Source organism: Engystomops pustulosus, chromosome 4 (assembly GCF_040894005.1).
Source record: "Engystomops pustulosus chromosome 4, aEngPut4.maternal, whole genome shotgun sequence".
In the NCBI taxonomy this organism is placed as follows: Eukaryota; Metazoa; Chordata; class Amphibia; order Anura; family Leptodactylidae; genus Engystomops; species Engystomops pustulosus.
In genome coordinates this window covers 110,224,011-110,246,740 of record NC_092414.1, presented here as the reverse complement: position 1 = coordinate 110,246,740, position 22,730 = coordinate 110,224,011, and the positions used below count along the sequence as shown (strand labels likewise).

General features: G+C 40.2%; 1 protein-coding gene across 4 annotated transcripts in view; it reads left to right on the top strand.

Moving 5' to 3' along the window:
* Window positions 1-22,730, top strand: part of MOV10L1 (Mov10 like RNA helicase 1) — a 65,362-nt gene that overhangs the window by 35,280 nt on the left and 7,352 nt on the right. For 3 of the 4 annotated variants that reach the window (XM_072147068.1, XM_072147070.1, XM_072147072.1), the window contains 10 exons: window positions 338-452; window positions 1,840-2,017; window positions 5,656-5,726; window positions 6,259-6,350; window positions 7,239-7,297; window positions 8,368-8,474; window positions 10,009-10,090; window positions 10,224-10,396; window positions 15,909-16,055; window positions 18,854-18,975. In XM_072147068.1, coding sequence (XP_072003169.1) covers window positions 338-452; window positions 1,840-2,017; window positions 5,656-5,726; window positions 6,259-6,350; window positions 7,239-7,297; window positions 8,368-8,474; window positions 10,009-10,090; window positions 10,224-10,396; window positions 15,909-16,055; window positions 18,854-18,975 — 1,146 coding nt within the window. The remainder of the gene's footprint in view (window positions 1-337; window positions 453-1,839; window positions 2,018-5,655; window positions 5,727-6,258; window positions 6,351-7,238; window positions 7,298-8,367; window positions 8,475-10,008; window positions 10,091-10,223; window positions 10,397-15,908; window positions 16,056-18,853; window positions 18,976-22,730) is intronic. The other variant, XM_072147069.1, reaches the window with a different exon arrangement.

Below are 22,730 nucleotides of genomic sequence, written 5' to 3'. Positions count from 1 at the left end.
CAAGAGCTGCCTGAACTGTCCAAACAGGACTAATCAACTTGAGCTCGATGACTTGTACACAGCAGCTCTGGGAGGGTGCAGCAATTCTGCCTGCTAGCCAGGGCAGGACAAGGCTGAAGCAGTGCATAATTAGGGTAAGGGGAGAGTGCCCGGGCAGCTATTCTCATAATTTAATTTTTTTTCCGAAAAACCACTAGTTTCTGGGATTAAACAAGATATGTTTCTGCAGCAGTGTAGCTACAGCATTTTTGAGGTATGAATAAAAGCAAATGGTAGATTTCCTTTTAATCCTTTAATGGAATTTTTTGCTAACCTCTCCCTCTCTCTCAAATTCTAGAGTATCTAGAAGACAACTTCCAAGTTTTATTCCATTGTATCCTATACCAGAAAGACTTAGGAAATGTGTTGAACTGAATATGAATGTACTGGCAGTAGAGTCTTGTATTGGAGAAGTAAGTATGACTGCATAATTTTTGCCACAAAATAATGGTCTAAAGGAATAAGGAAGGGAAATGTTCTATATGTACCGTAAATACTCGAGTACAAGCTGAGGTCCCTAATTTACCACCAAAAACTGGGAAAACCTATTGATTCGAGTATAAGCCAAGGGTGGGAAATGCATTGGTCACAGCCTCACAGTATATAGCCAACCAGCCCCCAGTTTGCCCAGCACGTAAAAAGATTAACTTACATACTTGCCTTCCGGCACTCCCGACGCTCCATGCGGGTCATCTTCTTTCTGCTGTAACAGCCGGCAGAGCGCATGTCCGCGCCGGCTAATACAGCAGAGAGAAGAAAGAGGAGCCGCAGGGGGCGATGGGGAGCTGCTCCAAGCCGAGGTGGGGTTTTTCCAGCACTTTTTTTTTTGTGCTGAAAACCTTGGCTTATGCACGAGTATATACGGTAGTTGGTGAAAAATTTTACGTTTAGGGTAACAGTCACGTCTGGTCTTATCCTGTCATAGTTTAGGATATTATTAAAATTCTTCACCAAGGTACTGAGTTGGACTAGGGCTCAGGGTGATGGATAGCTGAATTACATAAAACTACAATAAAGCGCTTTCTAACAAAATGTAATATAGCGCTTCACACCCTAATGCAATTTAAAGGACGTCTACCACCAGGATCAAGGATTGTAAACCAAACTTAAAGAAGAGCAGATCCTGCCAAAGGGGGGAACAAGCCCATGAAGCAGTAAGGGGCTTCTGTCTGCTAGTGAGAGTGAGGTTATATAGCATAAACTAGATATACAGGCAGTCCCTAGGTTACGTACAGGATAGGTTCCATAGGTTTGTTCTTAAGTATAATTTGTATGTAAGTTGAAACTGTATATTTTCTAGTTGTAAAATGTTTTTTTGCCCCAGTGACAATTGGAGTTTCAAAATTTTTCACTGTAATTGGACCAAGGATTAGCAATAAATCTTCATTACAGATAAATTACAGCTGATCATTGCAGCCTGGGACTATAGTAAAGCTTCCAGAGCACTTCACCAGAGGTCACAGGGGGCTTAGGGGTCCCTCTGTAACTAGGGGTCGTATGTAAGTAGGGGACCACCTGTAGATGGAAATATCCGTTAGCTCAGATTTGCTTAGAGAGCTCCAATTTTGCCTAAAATATTTCAGAACACAAGTGCCTGGTGGCCGCACATGTAGGAAATCACTAAGCTACACATTATCAGCAAATGGGCAGTTCTCATACACATATGCGCTCACACATCTTGAAATGTGCATTCAGGGGAAATGGCAAAAAGTCAACAGTGGACAACCCTGTTAGGTTAGCTCTATTGATGCTACTACTGCATCCATACATTATGTAAATATTTATTTCCTTGGTACACAGCTGCTTACACTGTCAAATTATCGAATGAAAATGTCAACTTTGCTTTGGCTTGAGGATATCCACAATGAAATGGAAATGAAAGAATTAAGACTGAGTGGCGTTTGCTTACAGAAGCGTGGTGGGTTTTTAGTATTGGAGGTGCCTGGTATTATAGAAGGAAGACCCTCCCTATGTCCTGGTAAGTAAAACTGTCCATGAACAGTGAATGGCTTGGATGCTGCCTTAGGATAACCCCATGCACACGTTGTGGGGGGCATACATCTGGCCGCGTAATTTGCAGTTGGATATCCATAGATACTATCTATGATACCTGGCCATGGCACAGTGAACACACATGTATCACTGTACCCTGGCTGGGAAAAAGACAGAGTATGCTCTATCTTTTCTCGCAAGTAAGGCCAGGCAGCAGACATCCCTATGGGGTGAGTGGAGGGGTGAACAGTTCTCATGCTTCTACCTCCCCAGCCGAATATGTGCTTTACCCGGGTTCCGGGTTGTAACTTGTACATTCTCTGCAATTTGCCACATTTTAATAGGCTAGCACGTACGGCAATGTTGGTTTCTTGCTTAGCTGCAACCTCCATGTTGTTTTGATGAATGCTCACATGCCACCTTCCCCCAAACAATACATTGGCACTTAGATGTTTGAAAGTTGACATAGTTCCATGAAAACAGGAATTTCTTTTCGTAATGCTCCTATAGTTTATTCTGGTAACCATCCAACTCATTTTTGTGTAGGAAAAATAAATCGAGAAAATATACAAAAGTAAAAGGGTAAAGAGCGGGATGAGTGTGGTCACATACACAAATGTGAATCGGCTTGAATTATAATCAAAGTGAAATGGAACATGTGACATGTGACGTAATAATACTGCATGGCAGTTCCCGCATTTTGCAGTATTATTACGTCAAGCTTCTGGCACCGGCTCCTAAATGGAGCCGGCCCCAGAAGACCTGGATGTTGGCTATATGTTATAGCCGACACCCGCCTCTATCACCCGCAATCTCAGATTTCTCCTATCGCGGGTGTTGACCCCTAACACTGAGTCCCCTAAACACAAACATTCTTTATACACGTCTAATAAAGTTATTAAAAAAAAAAAAAAGCACGATCAACCAAAAACCCCACATATTTGGCATCTGTGTCCATAATAATCTTTACAATGACTGTGGACCTGTGAACGCTGTAAAAACAAAACCCGAAAAACTTGCCAAAAATGTACATTTTTCATAAAATCCCTACACAGAAGTGACCAAAAAAGTTATGTGCGGCAAAATGTTACCACTGTAAAGGACAACGCAACACATCAAAAATAAGCCCTAAACCAGCTCTGTCAACCCAAAAATATTAGTTATATCTCAGAAAAGATGGCGATACAAAAACAAATGAGATTTTCTTTATATTACTTTTTTCCAGTAAAATTGCAAAAATATACGAAAAACTATATAAATGAGGTATCACCATAATCATAGTGACCTATAGAATAAAGATAAATTAGTATTTTTACTGTACGGTGTACGACCCCCCCAAAAAAAAAGCAAAATTGACAATTTTCTTTTCCTCCATACATTCAAGAGTTAATAAAATCTCATCAATAAGCTACAGACCCACTAAAATGAAGTATTTGTAAAGTGCATCTCGTCGCAAAAAATAAGTCCTTATATGTCCAAATTGCCAAAAAAAATAAGATCGTATAACCAAAAAAAAGTGACAATGCATAATCTACTCTGAATGGTGCGGCTTCCCCTCCATGCCCTGGCATATGCCCACACAGCAGGTTACCACCACATATGGGGTATTGTTATACTCGGGAGAGATTGGGTATTACATTTTGTGGAGTGTTTTGGTATTTTATCCACTGAGAATTTGTACATTTTATGAATTGCGCATTCATTTAGCCAAAAAAAATTTAGTTCAAAATTGCATCTGAATTTGTTTTAACCCCTATGAAACAATTAAAGACTTAACAGACTTAATAAAAGTTGTTTTAAATACATTAAGGGGTGTAGTTTCTATAATGGGGGTAATTTATGGGGTTTTCATTTTATTTGGGCCTCTCAAAGGTACTAGAAACCTAAGCAGGTCCCTCAAAAGCATGATTTTGCGTTTTTTATGAAAATGTGAAAAATCGCACCTAACTTCCCATAACCTCCTACAAAAATGAGGATTCGTAAAAAACCATGTCCACATAAAGTAGACATTCTGTAAATGTTAGTCATTACGTTTTTTTGCTGTTATGACAACGTGTGGAAAAAGAACATTTTGAATTTCGAAAATCGCCAATTTTTCCAAATTTTCACCAAATATCTGATTTTCTCATACATAAATGCAACACATGCCACCAAAATTTTTCAACTAATGTGAAGTAAAAAGTGTCGCGAGAAATCAATTTAAAAATATGTTAAACCGCTCCAAAGTTATAACCACTTATAGTGACACAGGGCAGTTTTGAAGAAAATGGGCTGTTTCAGGAAGAGTGAAAAGTGGCTTCAGCATTAAGGGGTTAAAGAGTAACCGTCATTTCAAAAAACTTTTGATATGTTGTAGGGCAGGTAAGCCCTTTTGCAATTGGATTAGTTACCCGAATCTTGTTCCTTCCTCTTGTATTCTGCAGACTTCCCCCTGTTGTTAGTGACTCCTTAGATGTTGCTAGCCACATCCCATCTTCACCGAGTTGCTGACTACAGAGGGAGGACACACCCCCCTGTTATCAGCTGTTTACCTCATAGCTGCATGCACCAGAAGTCATGTGCTGCCAGGATCCCTAACTAATGTAATAACCACACAACTACACTTATCTTTCCCTACACTTGTATATAAACAAATAATCCACACAGACACAAGATGCAGCTCGATCACAATCCCCCCCTCCCCCCTTCACCTCACACTCTTCAGTCTTCATGCTGTCCCCTCATGTGCTGTGCTCAGGGGTGAACCTAGCCTTTCTGCTGCCTGAGGTGAGATATAGAAAGACGCCCCCCCCCCTTCTCCATTCCATATATGTAATATATCAAGCAGTGTCAGGACCAGACCCAATCATATTGCTTTAATTTGAAAATAAAACAATGCAAAATACATAGTGTGCCACCATGTACTATATAATAAACAAAGCGAGCTACCACAAAGAAAAAAATACATACAGCGTGCCACCATATAATATATAAAGTGTGCCGCCATATACCATACCCGCCTCGACCAGGCCGCGCCCGGGAGACGTGGGCATCGGACTGGAGGCAGTCTGGGAGAGGCGGGTTGGAAGGCGGCCGCAGACAGAAGGGGCGGCCCAGGTCGGTCACAACCGAGCCACTGTGAGTGACCTGCCTCATGCTGCCCCCACCGTCCACCAGGGGGGCGCTGCCGCCTTAGGTGAGTTTCTCGACTCATGGTAGATCCGCCCCTAGCCGTGCTGAAGGGGTAGGTAGGTAGATATGGGATAGATATATATGGTTCCATTGAACAGCAGCAGGTGCTTGTGATGAGGTGACAGGAGGCAGGTCCTACCCCTCCATCTTGCTGATTGTATTTTTTCTTAGACCTGGAAACCATGGTTGCTATGGGACGATAAAGGTTTTAAATGAGGAACAAGAGGTAAAATCCTTTGAAGAATGATTCCCAGGGACACCTGAAGCAGAATTATGGTTTTTTTAGATTTTTTTTTTGCTCAGCATGACGTTTAAGTGGAAATTATGGGTTATATTAAGTAAAAGTAAACATACCCTTTTTAAGTCACTATTTTTTTTTTATATATGGGAACATATTTAACGCTTCTATTGTGTGGCTTTGTTTTTTTGTTTTTTGTTTTTTTTCTAATCCAGGTGACAAAGTCCTGCTGAAACACCAGTCATATAGCACTGCGGTGGTAGAGTTTGCTGGCACAGTAGTTGAAGTAAGAGTACAAGCTCTTTTTCAGTTGTCTTTCCTTTTTGATTTTCATTACTTATGGTAATGAAGCATGTCCTGTGCTGTATGATATGCTATTCGGATCACCCAGGTTATATAAGTAATGCAAGTGCTTAAAGCCATGATGCTGACGCTCATGGAATCACTTGTAAAAAAAAACTTTGATGCTATTTTATCTAGCCCTGTTACAATGGCTTTAAAAATTCATATGTTTGGGTAGAAAGTGCCTCTGCTACAAAACTGAGAAGCTACAGATATTACAATTGATCTATAGCATATTCCATAATACCCTCTCAAGTCATAATAGAGGCTGTAAATTGCAGTAAATAGCTTGTATTTTCTTGTTGAATAGGTACTTATGCGACATGCTGCACCAGCTGTGCTTTGAACTTACTTAGAATAGCAGCCTGTTCAGCGATGAATAAAACATTACAAGGCCTATATATTTTTGGATACGCATGAAATCTTTCAGCAGCATAATACGTTGTGAAAAAAAACCTGTTTATTTTCTTTTGTAGATACACGATGAGGAAGTGGCACTGCGTGTTAATTCCAACTTGGAGCAGTCCTACAACTATGAACCCATGGACGTTGAATTTACTGTGAACAGGCAATGTGCCAATCTACTTATAGTGTGTCATTAGTAGTTACGTTTCTACATTGTTGTAGCTTGTACTAAGGTCTATGGGTTCAGATGCTTTTATAACAGAATGTAGAGGTTTTTATTAGCTCTGTATAGATCCTACATAAAGAAATGGGCGAGTAGTTTTCCAAAAACAACCAAGCGGGCAGCTTACTGTACTTGCTGGTTGCTGGGTTACTCTGCTTATTTATTACTAGTGAAAATAGGCAAGTAAAGCGCTTGAGGCATTCAAGTTGTAGAGGCTGGAACACAGAATAGTATTTTTTTTTTGTGTGTGTCTATGGAATGCATATTGAAATTTTTTTTTAGAAACTCAACCTGTTAATTTTTGCTCCAGTAAGTTTGGCATATGTTTACTGACTAAAGTTGTATGTTATTTTTGAAGTTATAAGTATGTCGTAAAAAAAAAGGTTTACGTGCATTAAGATTGGATACCATATCTGTATTGCCTTTGTAAGTCTTATAAGTAGAAGCCTAACCATGCCTGGGATATATTTCATGCTTATGTTATGTCTTGTACACTGGACACTGCCACACATTTCATGCTTTACATCCAGGGCAGCAGAATGCAATCTCTAGGCAAACTGTTACCATGCATGTTCGTTTTAAAACCTTGAATAAATGTAAAATATACTGTAACACTATACAGGTACATAAGTTAGGGATAATATGAAAAATAATTCTAGAGTTTTGTATTAAATGCAAGAGTGGTTTTGTTTTTTTTTTTGTTTTTTTGAACCACTAATGTATACTTTTTAATGTGTGACCTCAGAATGCAAGGGAATTTGGCTAGGTGGATAGACACTATATCTAAATAGATGGTTACATATTTTATTTTTTGCATTTTTTTTTTAGAGTAACTAGCAGGAGGTGCCAGTTTGCTGTTGAACAAGCAGAACATCTTGGACAAACTGGTCAGTAGTTATAAATAGAAATATTTGGCTTGCAATTATGTGTATTGCTGCAATGCAGTTGACCTAAAAAAGTGATTCTGTTCTATGTACTCTTGGGGTGGGTCCCTTGCACCTTTATTTGCAGTGGCAGGTAATCTGCTGCAATGCATCCTACAAGCAAAGTGCTGTAGATGACATTTATGCAAATCCATAGCTCCTAACCACCCCAAATTCGGCAGGACAGTCATGGTTTATCAGTGCTGTCCTGGGCGTTGGGGAGAATGTTGTTGTGTTAGCTCCTGCTGCTTCGACACACCTATTTCTCATCTTAGGCTACATGCGCGGGGAGAGTAGGAGGGGGAGAGCACTGCTCACCCCCGCCCCTCTCCATAGGGATAAATGGCGCACAGCGCCGTATTACGGGTAAAGATAGGACCTAAGATGTCCTATCTTTTTCCCGGGTATGGAGCGTCCCCCATACATGTGTGTGAATGCAGCCTTAAGCAGAGATGTGTGGAGGTAGCGCCTCCTCTGCGTCATTTCAGAACTCCCTGGAGAAGCAGGAACAGGGAAGTACATTTTTTTTTTTTTTTTTTAATACTCACGAACAGGGGAGGACGATGGTGCCACACTGAGGGAGAATGGGGGGGGGGGGGCGCACTATGAGGGATAGAGGGGAGGGTGCATGAGTACAGAAAGTTGTGGGCATTATAAGTATAGGGAGATAAATAAAAGTGGGGTAACAAAAGTAAAGGGCAGATACATTTAAAGAGTGGATATTACATGTTTCTGATATGCATTAGGGGGTATTGTATGGGTTCATTATCAGAGTTGGCCACATGAACGGGTGTGGGGGTGGGGTAGCCCAGAAGTTGGCAGGTATGCATATCTAATCCATAGCACAAATTGACCATTGATGCTGTTTTCAGACTACACTATGTCAGTAATTGTGTACTATGGGCCATATTGTTTGCATCTGTATAAATAATGCAACGCTCCTGATATACCCATATGTATACATGTAGTTATGTGGAACCTGAACAAATAAGTATTGAGGAAGATATTTATCTTGATTTCAATGGTCTCCCAAGTGCTTTTTCCAGAAACTGTGATCTTACAGTCCCCACAAGTGAACACAGAGGTGAAGAAGCAGGATGGTGTGGACAAAGAGCAGACTGTCACCCAGCATGAAAATCAGGTGAGTTACACAGAAACTCTTGATGGGAAGAAGCCTTTTGATTTGCACAAAGAGTAGTTAGTGCCGTTGTTTGGAACAATTGGAAAGATTACTTTGTGCTTTCTATTGCTTCATGATGAAAAGTGCACATGATGCTTGAGCAAAGCTGAAAAGGATATTGAATAAACAGAAGGAAAGGAAAAAACCTTCAATAAATACTTCATGGAAATATCAAGATTGCTGCTGGCGGATGACACGCGTTCGCCTATGTAGTGAATTTCCGATTTCAGAGCCTATATAGAAATGGACAGTGTTAATGCTGTGCCTGCATCATCATTGCTGTTGCCTGGAGCTGTAGATAATAAAATCTTTATTATAACCCCCTCCCATATGAGATATTCAGGCATGTGTCATGTTTACTAGCCTTCCAGCATTCATACAACAGAAAGAGGAAAGTCTACTGAACAAGGACAGAGATGTTCTTCCATGAAGGAGATGGGGCCATTTGTGCAAGCCGACATCTGTTTAATACAAATGTATAAGCAAAACTACCTGTGCCTTGGTAGTATATTTTCCCATCATCATAAGTACCTTTTCATATGATCACAAAAAATGTTTCTACTCCAGTCCTGTGCTCTATATGCTGAGAATTCTCTAATTTGTGCGTGGGATTGTTAGAGAAAATGCAATTTCAAAACACTTATACTGCTCTACTCTCTACTATTGCTTCTAGCAAACCTTTGTTGTTTCAGCTTCACATTACAACGTGGATTACTTTTTGTATAATGAACACAATATCTATTCTGTTTACAGTGCTATACTTGATGGAATCAACTTTTACAATTATGCTAAACAACCACAAGGGTTCTTTCTGTGTGGCGTTACGAGAGGGCCCCCCCCCCATAATGAAGCTTCTCAGGCTGTTACACTGTGCAGGGGCACACCCTCCCACACATCAGGCGGGGGGGGGTCACCCTGTAACGACCTGTGAATCTGCAGCACAGATGGGTTCTGGTAGCAGAGCCCTTGTAAAATTATGCTAATGAGCCACACATTGCTTTTAGGAGGGAGGCCATGGATAACAAATATAAGAAGATTACCACAGTCATGGTTCCCCTGGTTTATGTTGATGGTATATTTCCAGGGTTTTGCCACTTTCCATTTTAAAGCTGTTGCCACAAGACCTCCACAAATACGTCCACCCACATAATATGCATTATTCACTTACAAATGTTGTTCTGTGCCTCTGGTGCCAAAACAGCTGTCGGCACTAAATGACGACGTCTTTGTCTGTCCATGTAAGGGCGTCTACATGGGTATCATGTGACCAGCTCGTCCTCACATGAGTCACATGACGCCCCTATAGCATAGTTATAAGGAAGTCTCCTGTAAGCAGCGATTGAAGCACGGAAGTAGCGCTTGAACTTTTGGAAGCACCGTTTACAGGACTCCTTAGATCAGAATGGACATGTATTTCAAGGAAGTCATATATTCTAAGTCTTTTACAATAAAGCAGTATATCATTCTGCTCATCACCTCCTGTCTTGTATTTCAGCAGCACAAGTCACTCACTCGAGAGAAGAATTTAGTATCTATGAGTGACATGGTGACTGTAGCTACACAGACGAACCATCAAGGTTGGTGCCTCCTTTTGTGTTTTGGCTTTGCTTTTATGTCACTTATTTCATTATTGTCCATTCATTTAATATGGTTTCTGTAACAGTGTGTACATGTTATAGTTATAACAATGTGCATATGCATTATGTGCAGGAAATAAAACTTCAATGAAAAAAATGTGCCAGTTCTTCAATCCAACATTGAATGATCCCCAGAAGTTGGCAGTAATGAGAATACTTAGCGGAGACTGCCGACCTACTCCTTATATTCTCTTTGGTCCTCCGGGTACAGGAAAAACTGTGACTGTCATTGAAGCTATTCTGCAGGTATTTACATCACTGTAATGATCATGAGTTTTATGCATTTTCTCAATCCATTCTTGTCTCTTGGTGGGGTTTGTTACATCTTCCCTGATGTTAGCGATATTGGCCTTACAATGATCATCTGAATTTCTCCTCTTTCTTTTAACTGTATTTGTGTCCTCAGGACACTGATACAATTAAAAGCTGTTACAAAAGTAGTAACATGTTGTTGCTTAAATTGCCGTGTTGGCACTTTGCATTTAAGTGGGTTTGGTTGAAGTTTGGGCACTCGGTCTCTAAAAGGTTTGCCATCACTGCCCTAGGCGCACCACCACGTTATACTACGTCCCTGCGGCTACATGCTAAGCACATCGGGACGTAGTATAACGTCCAGCTTCTGGGACCGACTCGCGAACGGAGCCAGCACCAGAAGCAGCGTCTGGGCAGCCCTGAAGTCTGCCATGTGCTCCAGGGCTAAAATGAACAAAATTGTCTCCAAATTTGTTTTTATTCAGTAAAATTGTATATAATACACAAAACCCCCACATATTTGTTATCGCTACGTCCGTAACAATGTGCATAATAAAACAGAATTATTATTGGACCCGCAAAATGAACCCCGTAAAAAATAACCTCAAAAACGCTGCGAAAAAAACATAATTTTCAATTAATACCCTTTAAAAAATGCTCTAAAAAGTGATTTTAAAAAGTTACGCACTCTAAAATAAGACCACTAAAAAGAACAAATATTCTCACAAAAAATAAACCCCTAACCAGATTTGTAAGCCGAAAAATAAAAAAGTTATGCATATGAAAGTCGGTGATAAAATTTACATTTTTGCCTAATTACTTTTTATTCAATAAAATGGGAAATTTTTTTTAAAAAAAACTATATAAATGAGGTCTTTTCTTAATCATGGAGACCAATAGAGTAATAATAATATACTATTTTTAAGGTATGGTAAACAGCCAAAAAAAAAACCCACAAAAAAAGTTCCTAAAAATTGCTGATTTTCATTTCCTCCACCAACAGAGTTAATAAAATCTCACCAATTACCTATAGATGCCCCAAAATTATGTACCAGAAAAGTGCATCTTATGTGGCAAAAAATAAGCCCCTATAGGTCCACAATAAAAAAAAAAAAATTATAGCCGGTCAATGTGACATAGCAAATCTGATCTGGGTGGCGCCTCCTTCCCTTCTATGCCCGGCCTTGTGCCCATACAGCAGGTTACCACCACATATGGGGTATCAGTGTACTCAGGAGAGATTGGGTATCAAACTTTGTGGAGCCTTTTTTCATTTAATCCATTGCAAATGTTTAATTCTCCACCCAAAATGAGTGTATTGTGAAAAAATATTACAATTTGTAGACCACACCTCCATTTTGTTTTGACCTTTTATAAAACACCTAAAGGGTTAACAAACCTCTTAAAAGTGGTTGAGGTGTGTAGTTTCCATAATGGGGTCATTCACAATTCTAGCTATTATTTAGGCCTCTCAGACATTTAAAAGTTGAGCAGGTCCATCTAAATATTCGTTTTGGTGATTTTTCACAAAAATGTTAAAAATGGCCCCCAAATTCTGAGCCTTATAGCATTCTAGTAAAATATGTGGAATCTTAAAAAAACCATGCCAACATAAAGCAGACATTTGGGAAATGTAAGTTATGAATTTTTGGGGTGATATGACTATCTGCATCAAAAGTAGAGAATTTAGAACTTTGAAAATAAAGAATTTTTCAAAATGTTTGCCAAATGTAGTTATCTTTTGTGTTTAGTTATTAAAAATATAATCCAAATTTTTAAACAAATTTGAAGTACAATGTGTCACGAGAAAACAATCTCAAAATCCCCTGGATATCTCATAGCGTTCCAAAGCTATAACCACTTATAGTGACACAGGGCAGATTTGAAAAATGGGGCCGTGTCCTAAAGGCCAAAATAGGCTGAGTCCCGTAGGGGTTAACAGTCTTGGAAAAATAAGATATATATATTTTTTTTCTTGTTTGCGTTTCTTGGGGTAAATGAACCCCTTCTGGACTTTAAAATCTGCCCTGTGTCAAGATAAATGGTTATAGCTGTGGGACGCTTTAACATTTTGACTTTTGGCAAAAGTTCTGCATTGTCTACATGTGAAGCAGATAGTCCTAGCACCTAAATTAATTCATAACTTACATTATGTCTGTATAAATGTCTGCTTTATGTTGGCAGGGTTTTTAAAGATTCCACGTACTTTTGTAGAATGTTATGAGGCTTAGAATTTGGGTGGCATTTTTTTCAATTTTTTTAGAAATTTAAAAGGGACCTGTTCTACTTTCAATTGACTACGAGAGGCCTAAGTAATAGCGAGGCTTGTAAATTACCCCATTAGAAAACTACACCCCTGAACATATGAAAAAGCACTTTTAGGCTACATGCACACTGCAGTGTGCCCGCCGCACCGTAGCACAGCGGGCACACGGCAGCGCGGGGAGAGGAGGTGAGCGCAGCTCACCCCCGCCCCTCTCCATAGTGATATATGGCACGTGTGCTGCACAGTACCGCTCCCGTAGGGTGCCGTGAGCCCATAGAAGTGTATGGGGGATGTATATCAGCCGTATATACGTCCCCCATACTTTAGTGTGAATGTAGCCTTAAGAAGTATGTTAACGCTTTAGGTGTTTTATTGGGGTTAAAACTAATTGGAGGTGTGGTTTAAAAATTGTAATATTTTTTGACAATACATTCATTTTGGTCCGAGAAGGAAACATTCACAATGGATAACTTGACAAAAAGCTCCAACTTTTGATACCCAATTTCTCCCGAGTGTATTGATACCCCATATGTGGGGATAACCTGCTGTATGGGTGCACACCCGGGCATAGAAGGGAAGGAGGCGCCATCCAGAGCAGATTTGCATTGTCAAATTGTACAGGCTACAATTTGTTTCTTTTTTTTTTTTAATGTTTATATTTAGGGGATTATTTTTTGCAACATGAAATGCACTTTTCTAGTACATAATTTTGGGCAATCTTTAGTTAATTGATGAGATTTTATTAACTCTTTGTTGGAGAAAATGAGCAATTTTTGGTAAGTTTTTTATTTTTTTTTAGCAATTCCGCATACCATAAAAATTTTGTTATTTTTATTCTGAGTTGCCCCAATTAAGGTAATACCTAATTTATATGGCTTTTTTTTTCCCCCCCAATTTTACTGAATTTCAAACGAATTTGGAGAAAATCTTGTAAATCTTAGCATCACAATCTAACATTTTTATTTTTGGGCTGACAAATCTGGTTAAGGGCTTATTTTTTGCAAGAAAAGTTTTGTTCTTTTTAGTGGTTTTATTTTGGAGTGTGTAGCATTTCTTTATCACTTTTTATAGCATTTTGTTAAAGGTATTAATAAAACAATGGCTTTTTTCAGAAGGTTTTTAAAGTTTTATTTTTACGGTGTTTACTGTGCGGGTCCAATAACTATTCTGTTTTATTATGCAGAATATTACGGGCGCGGCGATACCAAATATGTGCGTGGTTTTTTGATTATTTGTGGGGGGGGGGGGGTTTATTAAATGTTTGTGTAGAAAAGTGACATTTTAGGGGCTTATATTTAATTTTGTTAATTTATTTAAATGTTTTAAACTTATTGTATTACTACTTGTATTTGAACCTGTACCAGCGATGCTCGGATCCGCCGGTTCAAGTCCAATACACTGCTCTAAAATACTAATGCAGCATGCTCAGACAGTTTACAATCAGACCAGAAAGGGATCAGACTGTAGGACTGCTTGGGCAGACCTCTGGGCTGCCCTGGAGAGGATCGGATTTCCCGATAAGCGGCACGGGGTCCGATCCTTAGGGGGAACACCCTTACACGCCACGGTCAAGCATGTAAGGGGTTAACACTCCTGAATGGAGCTGACTCCGATCGAGTGTTATAGCGTGGTGTCGGCTGTAATATACATCTGACCCCCACTGCTTCTGGTACCGGCACTGTTCGTGAGCCGGTGCCAGATGCTGAACGTAATAGAATGTCCTGGTAAAGGGAGTATCTTCCTGCAGGGACGTATTATTACCCCAGGTGCACGTAGGGGTTAAACAAAAAAATGCAAATGTTTAGATCACACTTTAATACACCTTTAACCCCTTCCCGACGCGCGCCGTACTAGTACGCGGCGCGCGCCGGGTCCCGGTGCATGGAGAGGGCTCGCGGGCCGAGCCCTCTCCGTAGCCGGTAAGTCTTTGCTGCATATTGCAGCAAAGGCTTACCGGTAACACCCGCGATCGGTGCTAGCACCGATCGCGGGTGCTTTCACCGCGATCGCCTCCGGCAATGCTGCCGGAGGCTTCAAAAAGATGGCGCCGCATGGGCGCCGCCATCTTGGCGCGGATCTCCGCTCCCCGATTACGTCACGGGGAGCGGTGATCCGTTGCCATGACAGCATCGGGCCTCACGAAGGCCCGAAGCTGTCTCGTTTTAACCTATTCATTACAATGTGCTATCAGCACATTGTAATGAATGAGGAGTAAAATCCCCATATACTGCCATATTGCAGTATGGCAGTATATGGTAGGATCGATCAGACAACCTAGGGTTAAAGTACCCTAGGGAGTCTGAAAAATAGTTAAAGTGAAAGTAAAAAAAAGTTTAAAAAAAAATTATATTAAAAAAACCTAAAAATTCAAATCACCCCCCTTTCCCTAGAACTGATATTAATATTAATAAACAGTAAAAATCATAAACACATTAGGTATCACCGCGTCCGAAAATGTCCGATCTATCAAAATATAATAACGGTTTTTCACTGCGTTTAACCCCGTAACGGAAAATAGCGTCCAAAGTCAAAAATGAAATTTTTTTTGCCATTTTGGAAAATATAAAAAAATTAATAAAAAGTGATCAAAAGGTAGCACAGTCCTAACAATGATAGCAATGAAAACGCCATCAAAAGTCGCAAAAAATGACACCACCCACAGCTTCGTACACCAAAGTATGAAAAAGTTATTAGCGCCAGAAGATGGCAAAATCAAAAAAAAAATTTTTGTACAGGAGGTTTTAATTTTTTTAAATGTATGAAAACATTATAAAACCTGTACAAATGTGGTATGCCTGTGATCGTAGCAACCCAAAGAATAAAGTAGACATGTCATTTGGGACGCAGAGTGAAAGCTGTGAAATCCAAGCCCACAAGAAAACGTCGCAAATGTGTTTTTTCACCATTTTCACTGCATTTGGAATTTTTTTCCCGCTTCCCAGTACGCGCCATGGAATATTAAATACCGTCACTACGAAGTGCAATTTGTTACGCAGAAAATAAGCCATAACAGAGCTCTTTATGTGGAAAAATAAAAAAGTTATAGATTTTTGAAGGTGGGGTGTGAAAAATGGAAGTGAAAAAACTAAAAAAGGCCAAGTCGTTAAGGGGTTAATACCCAGTATAGTGTGTAATTTTCAGATTTTTTTGTAGAATAAATGAGCATAAAGCAAGTTGAGGCCTTTTATATTTAGGATGTTAAACACAATCATGTAAATCACAATTTTTTCTTTTCTTTAGATTTATTATGCTTTGCCAGACAGTCGCATTTTGGTTTGTGCCCCCTCTAACAGTGCTGCTGATCTTGTGTGTCTCCGTCTTCACGAAAGTGGCCATCTAGAACGTGGAAGCATGGTGCGGGTGAATTCCTCCAGTCGCCAGGAAGAGGTAGGACAAGGCATTATGTGGTAGTTGTGTTATTCCAATATTTTATAGATGTTTCTAATTGTATATGGTTAGTTTAAAAGAAATTAACCACCAGGATGAAGGATTGTAAACCAGGCACACTGACATACTGGTGTCAGGACCTGCTCTTCTTCTATCTTCTTATTCCCTGTTTTGTTTTTCTTTTTGTTTTTTAACCCCTAGGGGCACCACGACGTTATACTACGTCACTGCGGCTACATGCTAAGCACACCGGGACGTAGTATAACGTCCAGCTTCTGGGACCGACTCTCGAACGGAGCCGGCACCAGAAGCAGCGGCTGTCAGCTGTCTATCACAGCTGACACCGCACTGTAACACCCAAGCATGACCGCGGCGTGTAAGGGTGTTCCTGCTGTGGATCGGATCCCCCGTGCCGCTTAACGGGGGATCCGATCCACTTCTGGGCAGCCCCGAAGTCTGCCATGTGCTCCGGTGCTGTCCAATGTCCCTGACAGTCAGATCCCTTCCGGGTCTGACTGTAAACTGTCTGCGCATGCTCAGACAGCTCTACAATGAAAAATTATTGTAGAGCAGTGTATTAAACTTGAACCAGCGATCAGAGCATCGCTAGTTCAAGTAAGTATAAGTAAAAACACTAAAGTTAACACATTAGAATAAATAAAAAATAAATACATAAAAATATAAGCCCCTAAAATGACATTTTCCCATAAAAACACTTAATAAAGTATAAAAAAACACAAACACACAAAAAAACGCCACATATTTGATATTGCCGCGTCGTTACAATCTGTATAATAAAACAGAATCGTTACTGGACCTGCACAGTAAACGTGGGAGGAAAAAAATGCAAAAAACTTTCCGAAAAAAGATCATTTTTAATTAGTACCTTTAAAAAAATGATCTAAAAAGTGATTTAAAAAAATGTTCTGCACTCTAAAATAAGACCACTAAAAAGAACAACTCTTCTCGCAAAAAATAAGCCCTTAACCAGATTTGTCAGCCGAAAAATAAAAAAGTTCTGCATATGAAAAGATAGTGATGCTAAAATGAACAAAATTGGCTCCAAATTAGTTTTTATTCAGTAAAATTGAATATAATACACAAAACCCCCACATACTTGGTATCGCTACGTCCGTAACAATCTGCATAATAAAACAGAATCGTTATTGGACCCGCAAAATGAACCCCGCAAAAAAAACTCAAAAACGCTGCGTAAAAAAAGATAATTTTCAATTAATACCCTTTAAAAAATGCTCTAAAAAGTGATTTAAAAAAGTTACACACTCTAAAATAAGACCACTAAAAAGAACAATCCTTCTCGCAAAAAATAAACCCCTAACCAGATTTGTAAGGCGAAAAATAAAAAAGTTATGCATATGAAATTATATGAAGTTATGCCTAATTACTTTTTATTCAGTAAAATGGGAATTAAAAAAAAAAAACTATATAAATGAGGTCTTCGTAATCATGACAACCCATAGAATAAAAATAATATACTATTTTTACGGTATGGTAAACGGCCAAAAAAAAACCCACAGAAAAAGTTCCTAAAAATTGCTGATTTTCATTTTCTCCACCAACAAAGAGTTAATAAAATCTCACCAAATAGCTATAGATGCCCCAAAATGATCTGGATGGCGCCTCCTTCCCTCCTATGCCCGGCCGTGTGCCCATACAGCAGGTTACCACCACATATAGGGTATCGGTGTACTCGGGAGAAATTGGGTATCAAACTTTGTGGAGCCTTTTTTCATTTAATGCATTACAAATGTTTAATTTTCCACCCAAAATGAGTGTATTGTGAAAAAATATTACAATTTGTAGACCACACCTCCATTTTGTTTTAACCCCTATAAAACTCCTAAAGGGGTGTTGAGGGGTGTCGTTTCCATAATGGGGTCATTAACAATTCTAGCCTCTCACAGTCTAGTTAAATATGTGGAATCTTAAGAAACCATGCCGACATAAAGCAGACATTTGGGAAATGTAAGTTATGAATTTATTGTGGTGCTATGACTCTGCATCAAAAGTAGAGAATTTAGAACTTTGAAAATAAAGAATTTTTCCAAATTTTTGCCAAATTTTAGTTTTTTTTTCATTACTAAACACAAAAGATTTCATCCAAATTTTTAAACTAATTTGAAGTACAATCTCAAAATCCCCTGGATATCTCATAGCCTTCCAAAGCTATAACCACTTATAGTGACACAGGGCAGATTTTAAAAAACGTGGCCGCGTCCTTAAAGCCAAAAGAGGCTGAGTCCCGTAGGGGTTAATTTTGCAAACGAGCCTAGGTTTTAATGCTCATTCGCACAATTTTAAAAAACTTAAAAAAAAAAAAAAAACTGGGCATAAGGAAGATAAAGGATCATATCCTGACAGAGGGGTCACACACCAATATGTCGGTGTGCTTGGTTTACAATCCTTCATCCTAGTGGTAGATGTCCATTAAAGACACACTAAGAGCAAAACTTTATTCCCATATACTCCATTATGATATTCCATGTGTCTCTCTCACCTTTTCTTGCTTTTTCCATCTCTATATATCACTATGTGATGTGCTGGGGTTTTTTTTCTTAACGGTAACGAGCTATAAAGACATTTTAACGGTGGTGGAACTTGGCCTACATTGGTTTGTGCGTGTCTATCATAAATCTACATACACTACAAGTTACATTCCACAAGCTCAGATCATGACTTAAAAACTGTTTCCTATATTGCAAATTTAATGGCTATCTGTATCTTACTGAAATGCCTTTTGTCCATTTTCTGTATTTCCTCTACCCTGATGTGTCTAGACAATTGGTGACCTAGTGAAACCATACTGTGCACCTGGAGAAGATATTCAGAAAGCCTCTCGTTTTCGGATCATAATTTCTACTTGCAGCAGTGCCGGAATGTTCTACCAGATAGGTTTAAGGTTAGATAAATGCTTATCAGTATGTTTAAAATTTTGAAATCAAGAAGAAACAGAACCTAATAACTTTATCAAAAGTGAGAGCAAAACTGTTCTAGTTTCTCATGGCAATCAATCAGAGCTCGGCTTTCATTTTCCCATAGCAATTTATAAAATGAAAGCCTATCTCTGATCGGGCACCATGAGCAACTAGAACAGTTTTGCTCCAGACATTTTTGATAAATGAAGTTCAATCTGTCTACAAAATCTCCTATTATGGTCACACGTGCAGAAACTTGCGTGTCTGATTTTTTAAAAGTGTGTAGACTACTAAAGCTGTAAATATTTTACGATCAAGGATGTGTTCAATACCATTCCTGGAGCTTAGATCCAATAAAGGCTCACACAAATCCCAGGAGCGCAAATACAGGGGTAGCACCCATAGCAGCTGTTATGGGGCCCACAGTGTCAGGGGACCCCAGCATCCAACCTGACAAACTAAAGAATGGAGGATGTGCGCCCGTGTATACATATTATGCTGCACATTGTACTGTATAATATGTACACTCACCGGCCACTTTATTAGGTACACCATGCTAGTAACAGGTTGGACCCCCTTTTGCCTTCAGAACTGCCTCAATTCTTCGTGGCATAGATTCAACAAGGTGCTGGAAGCATTGTCGGCTGCACATCCATGATGCGAATCTCCCGTTCCACCACATCCCAAAGATGCTCTATTGGATTGAGATCTGGTGACTGTGGAGGCCATTTGAGTACAGTGAACTCATTGTCATGTTCAAGAAACCAGTCTGAGATGATTCCAGCTTTATGACATGGCGCATTATCCTGCTGAAAGTAGCCATCAGATGTTGGGTACATTGTGGTCATAAAGGGATGGACATGCAACAATACTCAGGTAGGCTGTGGCGTTGCAACGATGCTCAATTGGTACCAAGGGGCCCAAAGAGTGCCAAGAAAATATTCCCCACACCATGACACCACCACCACCAGCCTGAACCGTTGATACAAGGCAGGATGGATCCATGCTTTCATGTTGTTGACGCCAAATTCTGACCCTACCATCCGAATGTCGCAGCAGAAATCGAGACTCATCAGACCAGGCAACGTTTTTCCAATCTTCTACTGTCCAATTTCGATGAGCTTGTGCAAATTGTAGCCTCAGTTTCCTGTTCTTAGCTGAAAGGAGTGGCACCCGGTGTGGTCTTCTGCTGCTGTAGCCCATCTGCCTCAAAGTTCGATGTACTGTGCGTTCAGAGATGCTCTTCTGCCTACCTTGGCTGTAACGGGTGGCTATTTGAGTCACTGTTGCCTTTCTATCAGCTCGAACCAGTCTGCCCATTCTCCTTTGACCTCTGGCATCAACAAGGCATTTCCGCCCACAGAACTGCCGCTCACTGGATGTTTTTTCTTTTTCGGACCATTCTCTGTAAACCCTAGAGATGGTTGTGCGTGAAAATCCCAGTAGATCAGCAGTTTCTGAAATACTCACACCAGCCCTTCTGGCACCAACAACCATGCCACGTTCAAAGGCCTCAAATCACCTTTCTTCCCCATACTGATGCTCGGTTTGAACTGCAGGAGATTGTCTTGACCATGTCTACATGGCTAAATGCACTGAGTTGCCGCCATGTGATTGGCTGATTAGAAATTAAGTGTTAATGAGCAGTTGGACAGGTGTACCTAATAAAGTGGCCGGTGAGTGTATATGACAGTCCACAATACACAGCATGAATCGGCAGCTTGGGTAAGGAGCGGGGACAGCAGCAACATAGTCCTGTTAGACAGGACTATGGATGTCTCATCTCTTATTCATGCTGACCACATAAGTGTGTAAGTATGTACATTTTCTGCAGGGGTAGAGGGTCAGATTCAGAGGTCTGCTATGGGGCCCTGCTTGTCCTAGTTACGCCCCTGGTATAATATGATTGTCATGCTTTGTTACTTTTGTGTAACTTATTGAATGTTATAGAAGAGAGTACAGCTACAGAAATGTTTTTAGTATTTTTGTTCCTACTAGTATTTTTTGTAATTTTTTTGTATTTTTGTCCAATTGTCCCATTTACAATGTTACGGAGAGGTTTCCTAGGATCTGCATGAAGAATATTTTTGGATTGTGGGTATGGAGCAAATAAATGCTAGCAAGTAGAGATGTCCATCACTTAGAGCAGTCAGTTACATGATGATTACATAGAGGTCATTGTTGAAGCTGGTAATTTGCTGCTGTGTTGACCAGTCTTCAAATGGCATGTTGCTGGAATGAGCACCACGGGAGCTGCAGTATCAGGCAGCGGGTAGCTAATATGGGAACCGAGGGGACCTTTTCTTAGCTGCACTAAAGCAGCTTTTTATTCTAACAGCTCCTTTAATCCTTTATGCTTTTTAGCATCGTTAGTGGTGATTACCTGTTTACCTTATTTTCCTGGCCATTAGGCGCACCGGAATATAAGGCGTATTAGTCCGATGCGCCTTATATATGTAATAATTCCATATATAAGGCGCATCGGACTATAAGGCGCGGGGTCCGGGGGCTTGTCGGAGGTCCGGGGGCGGAGCGGAGACCCAACGGGACGCGACGCGGAGAAGAGACGCGACGCGACCCGAAGACGAGACGCGGGGAAGGTGAGGGGGAGGTGGAGGAGGGCAGCGGACCATACTTACGTAGGTCCCCGCTACCGGAGACAGCAGATCTCCAGCGGGAACTGCAGACCACGCGGCAGAAGTTGTTCGTGCCGCGTGGTCTGCAGTTCCCGCTGGAGATCTGCTGTCTCCGGTCTCCAGTAGCGGGGACCTATGTAAGTATGGTCCGCTGCCCAGCGCCATACATGGGGCGCACCGGACTATAAGGCGCACTTTGGATTTCCAAGGAAATCCAAGGCTTTTAAGTGCGCCTTATAGTCCGGAAAATACGGTACTTTGGAACAACACCTTCAAAAGAGTTTTCTGTTAAGAGTGTGTGGGAGGAAGGGGGTAGCTGCTGTTTTAAAAATGGTAGAAAACCTATATTCTCTTCTCCAAAGAACCCCAAATCCATGACCATGCAAGGGGCTTCTAACGTATATCAGAACTCCCAGCAGGAGAGTCTGTTGCTCCGATGGCAGCCCTGGGTTCTTCCAGTGCCCCGGGGCCACACAATGCATTTCAGGAGCCGGGTCCTGTCATGCTCAGCATGCTCAGTGTATTACTTAACACAGTGTAATACAAATGTATTAAAGTAAATAACAGCTTGAACAAGTGATCAGAGCATCGCTTGTTCAAGCTAACCTGTATGGAAAAAAAATCTGTTTAAAACGTAATAATGTTTTTGTTTTTAATAAATATAATTAGAGTGAAAGTCGCCTAAACACCATCATCCCCTATATATAAAGTAAAAATAGCGCCCAAAATAACAATCTGTACAATAAATCTAAAACATTATTGGACCCGCTCGGTGAGGGCCGTAAAAAAAACCCTGAAAAGCCAAAAATGTAAATTTTTCATTAAATCCCTTCCAACAAATGTTCTAAAAAGTTGTGTGACTTACGTAATGTTACGCCAAAATGGTATCAGTGAAAAGAACTCAACTCTTACAAAATAAGCCCTAAACAGCCCAGTTCTGTCAACCAAAAATTTAAATTATGCCTCCCAAAAGATGGCAATAAGAAATGTTCTCTGTATTCGTTTTTCTTCAGTAAAAATGTATATAAAAAAAAAGTAAATCAATGAGCTATCACTCTAATCGTAGTGATCTTTTGCTCCATACATTCAGGAGTTAGTAAAGT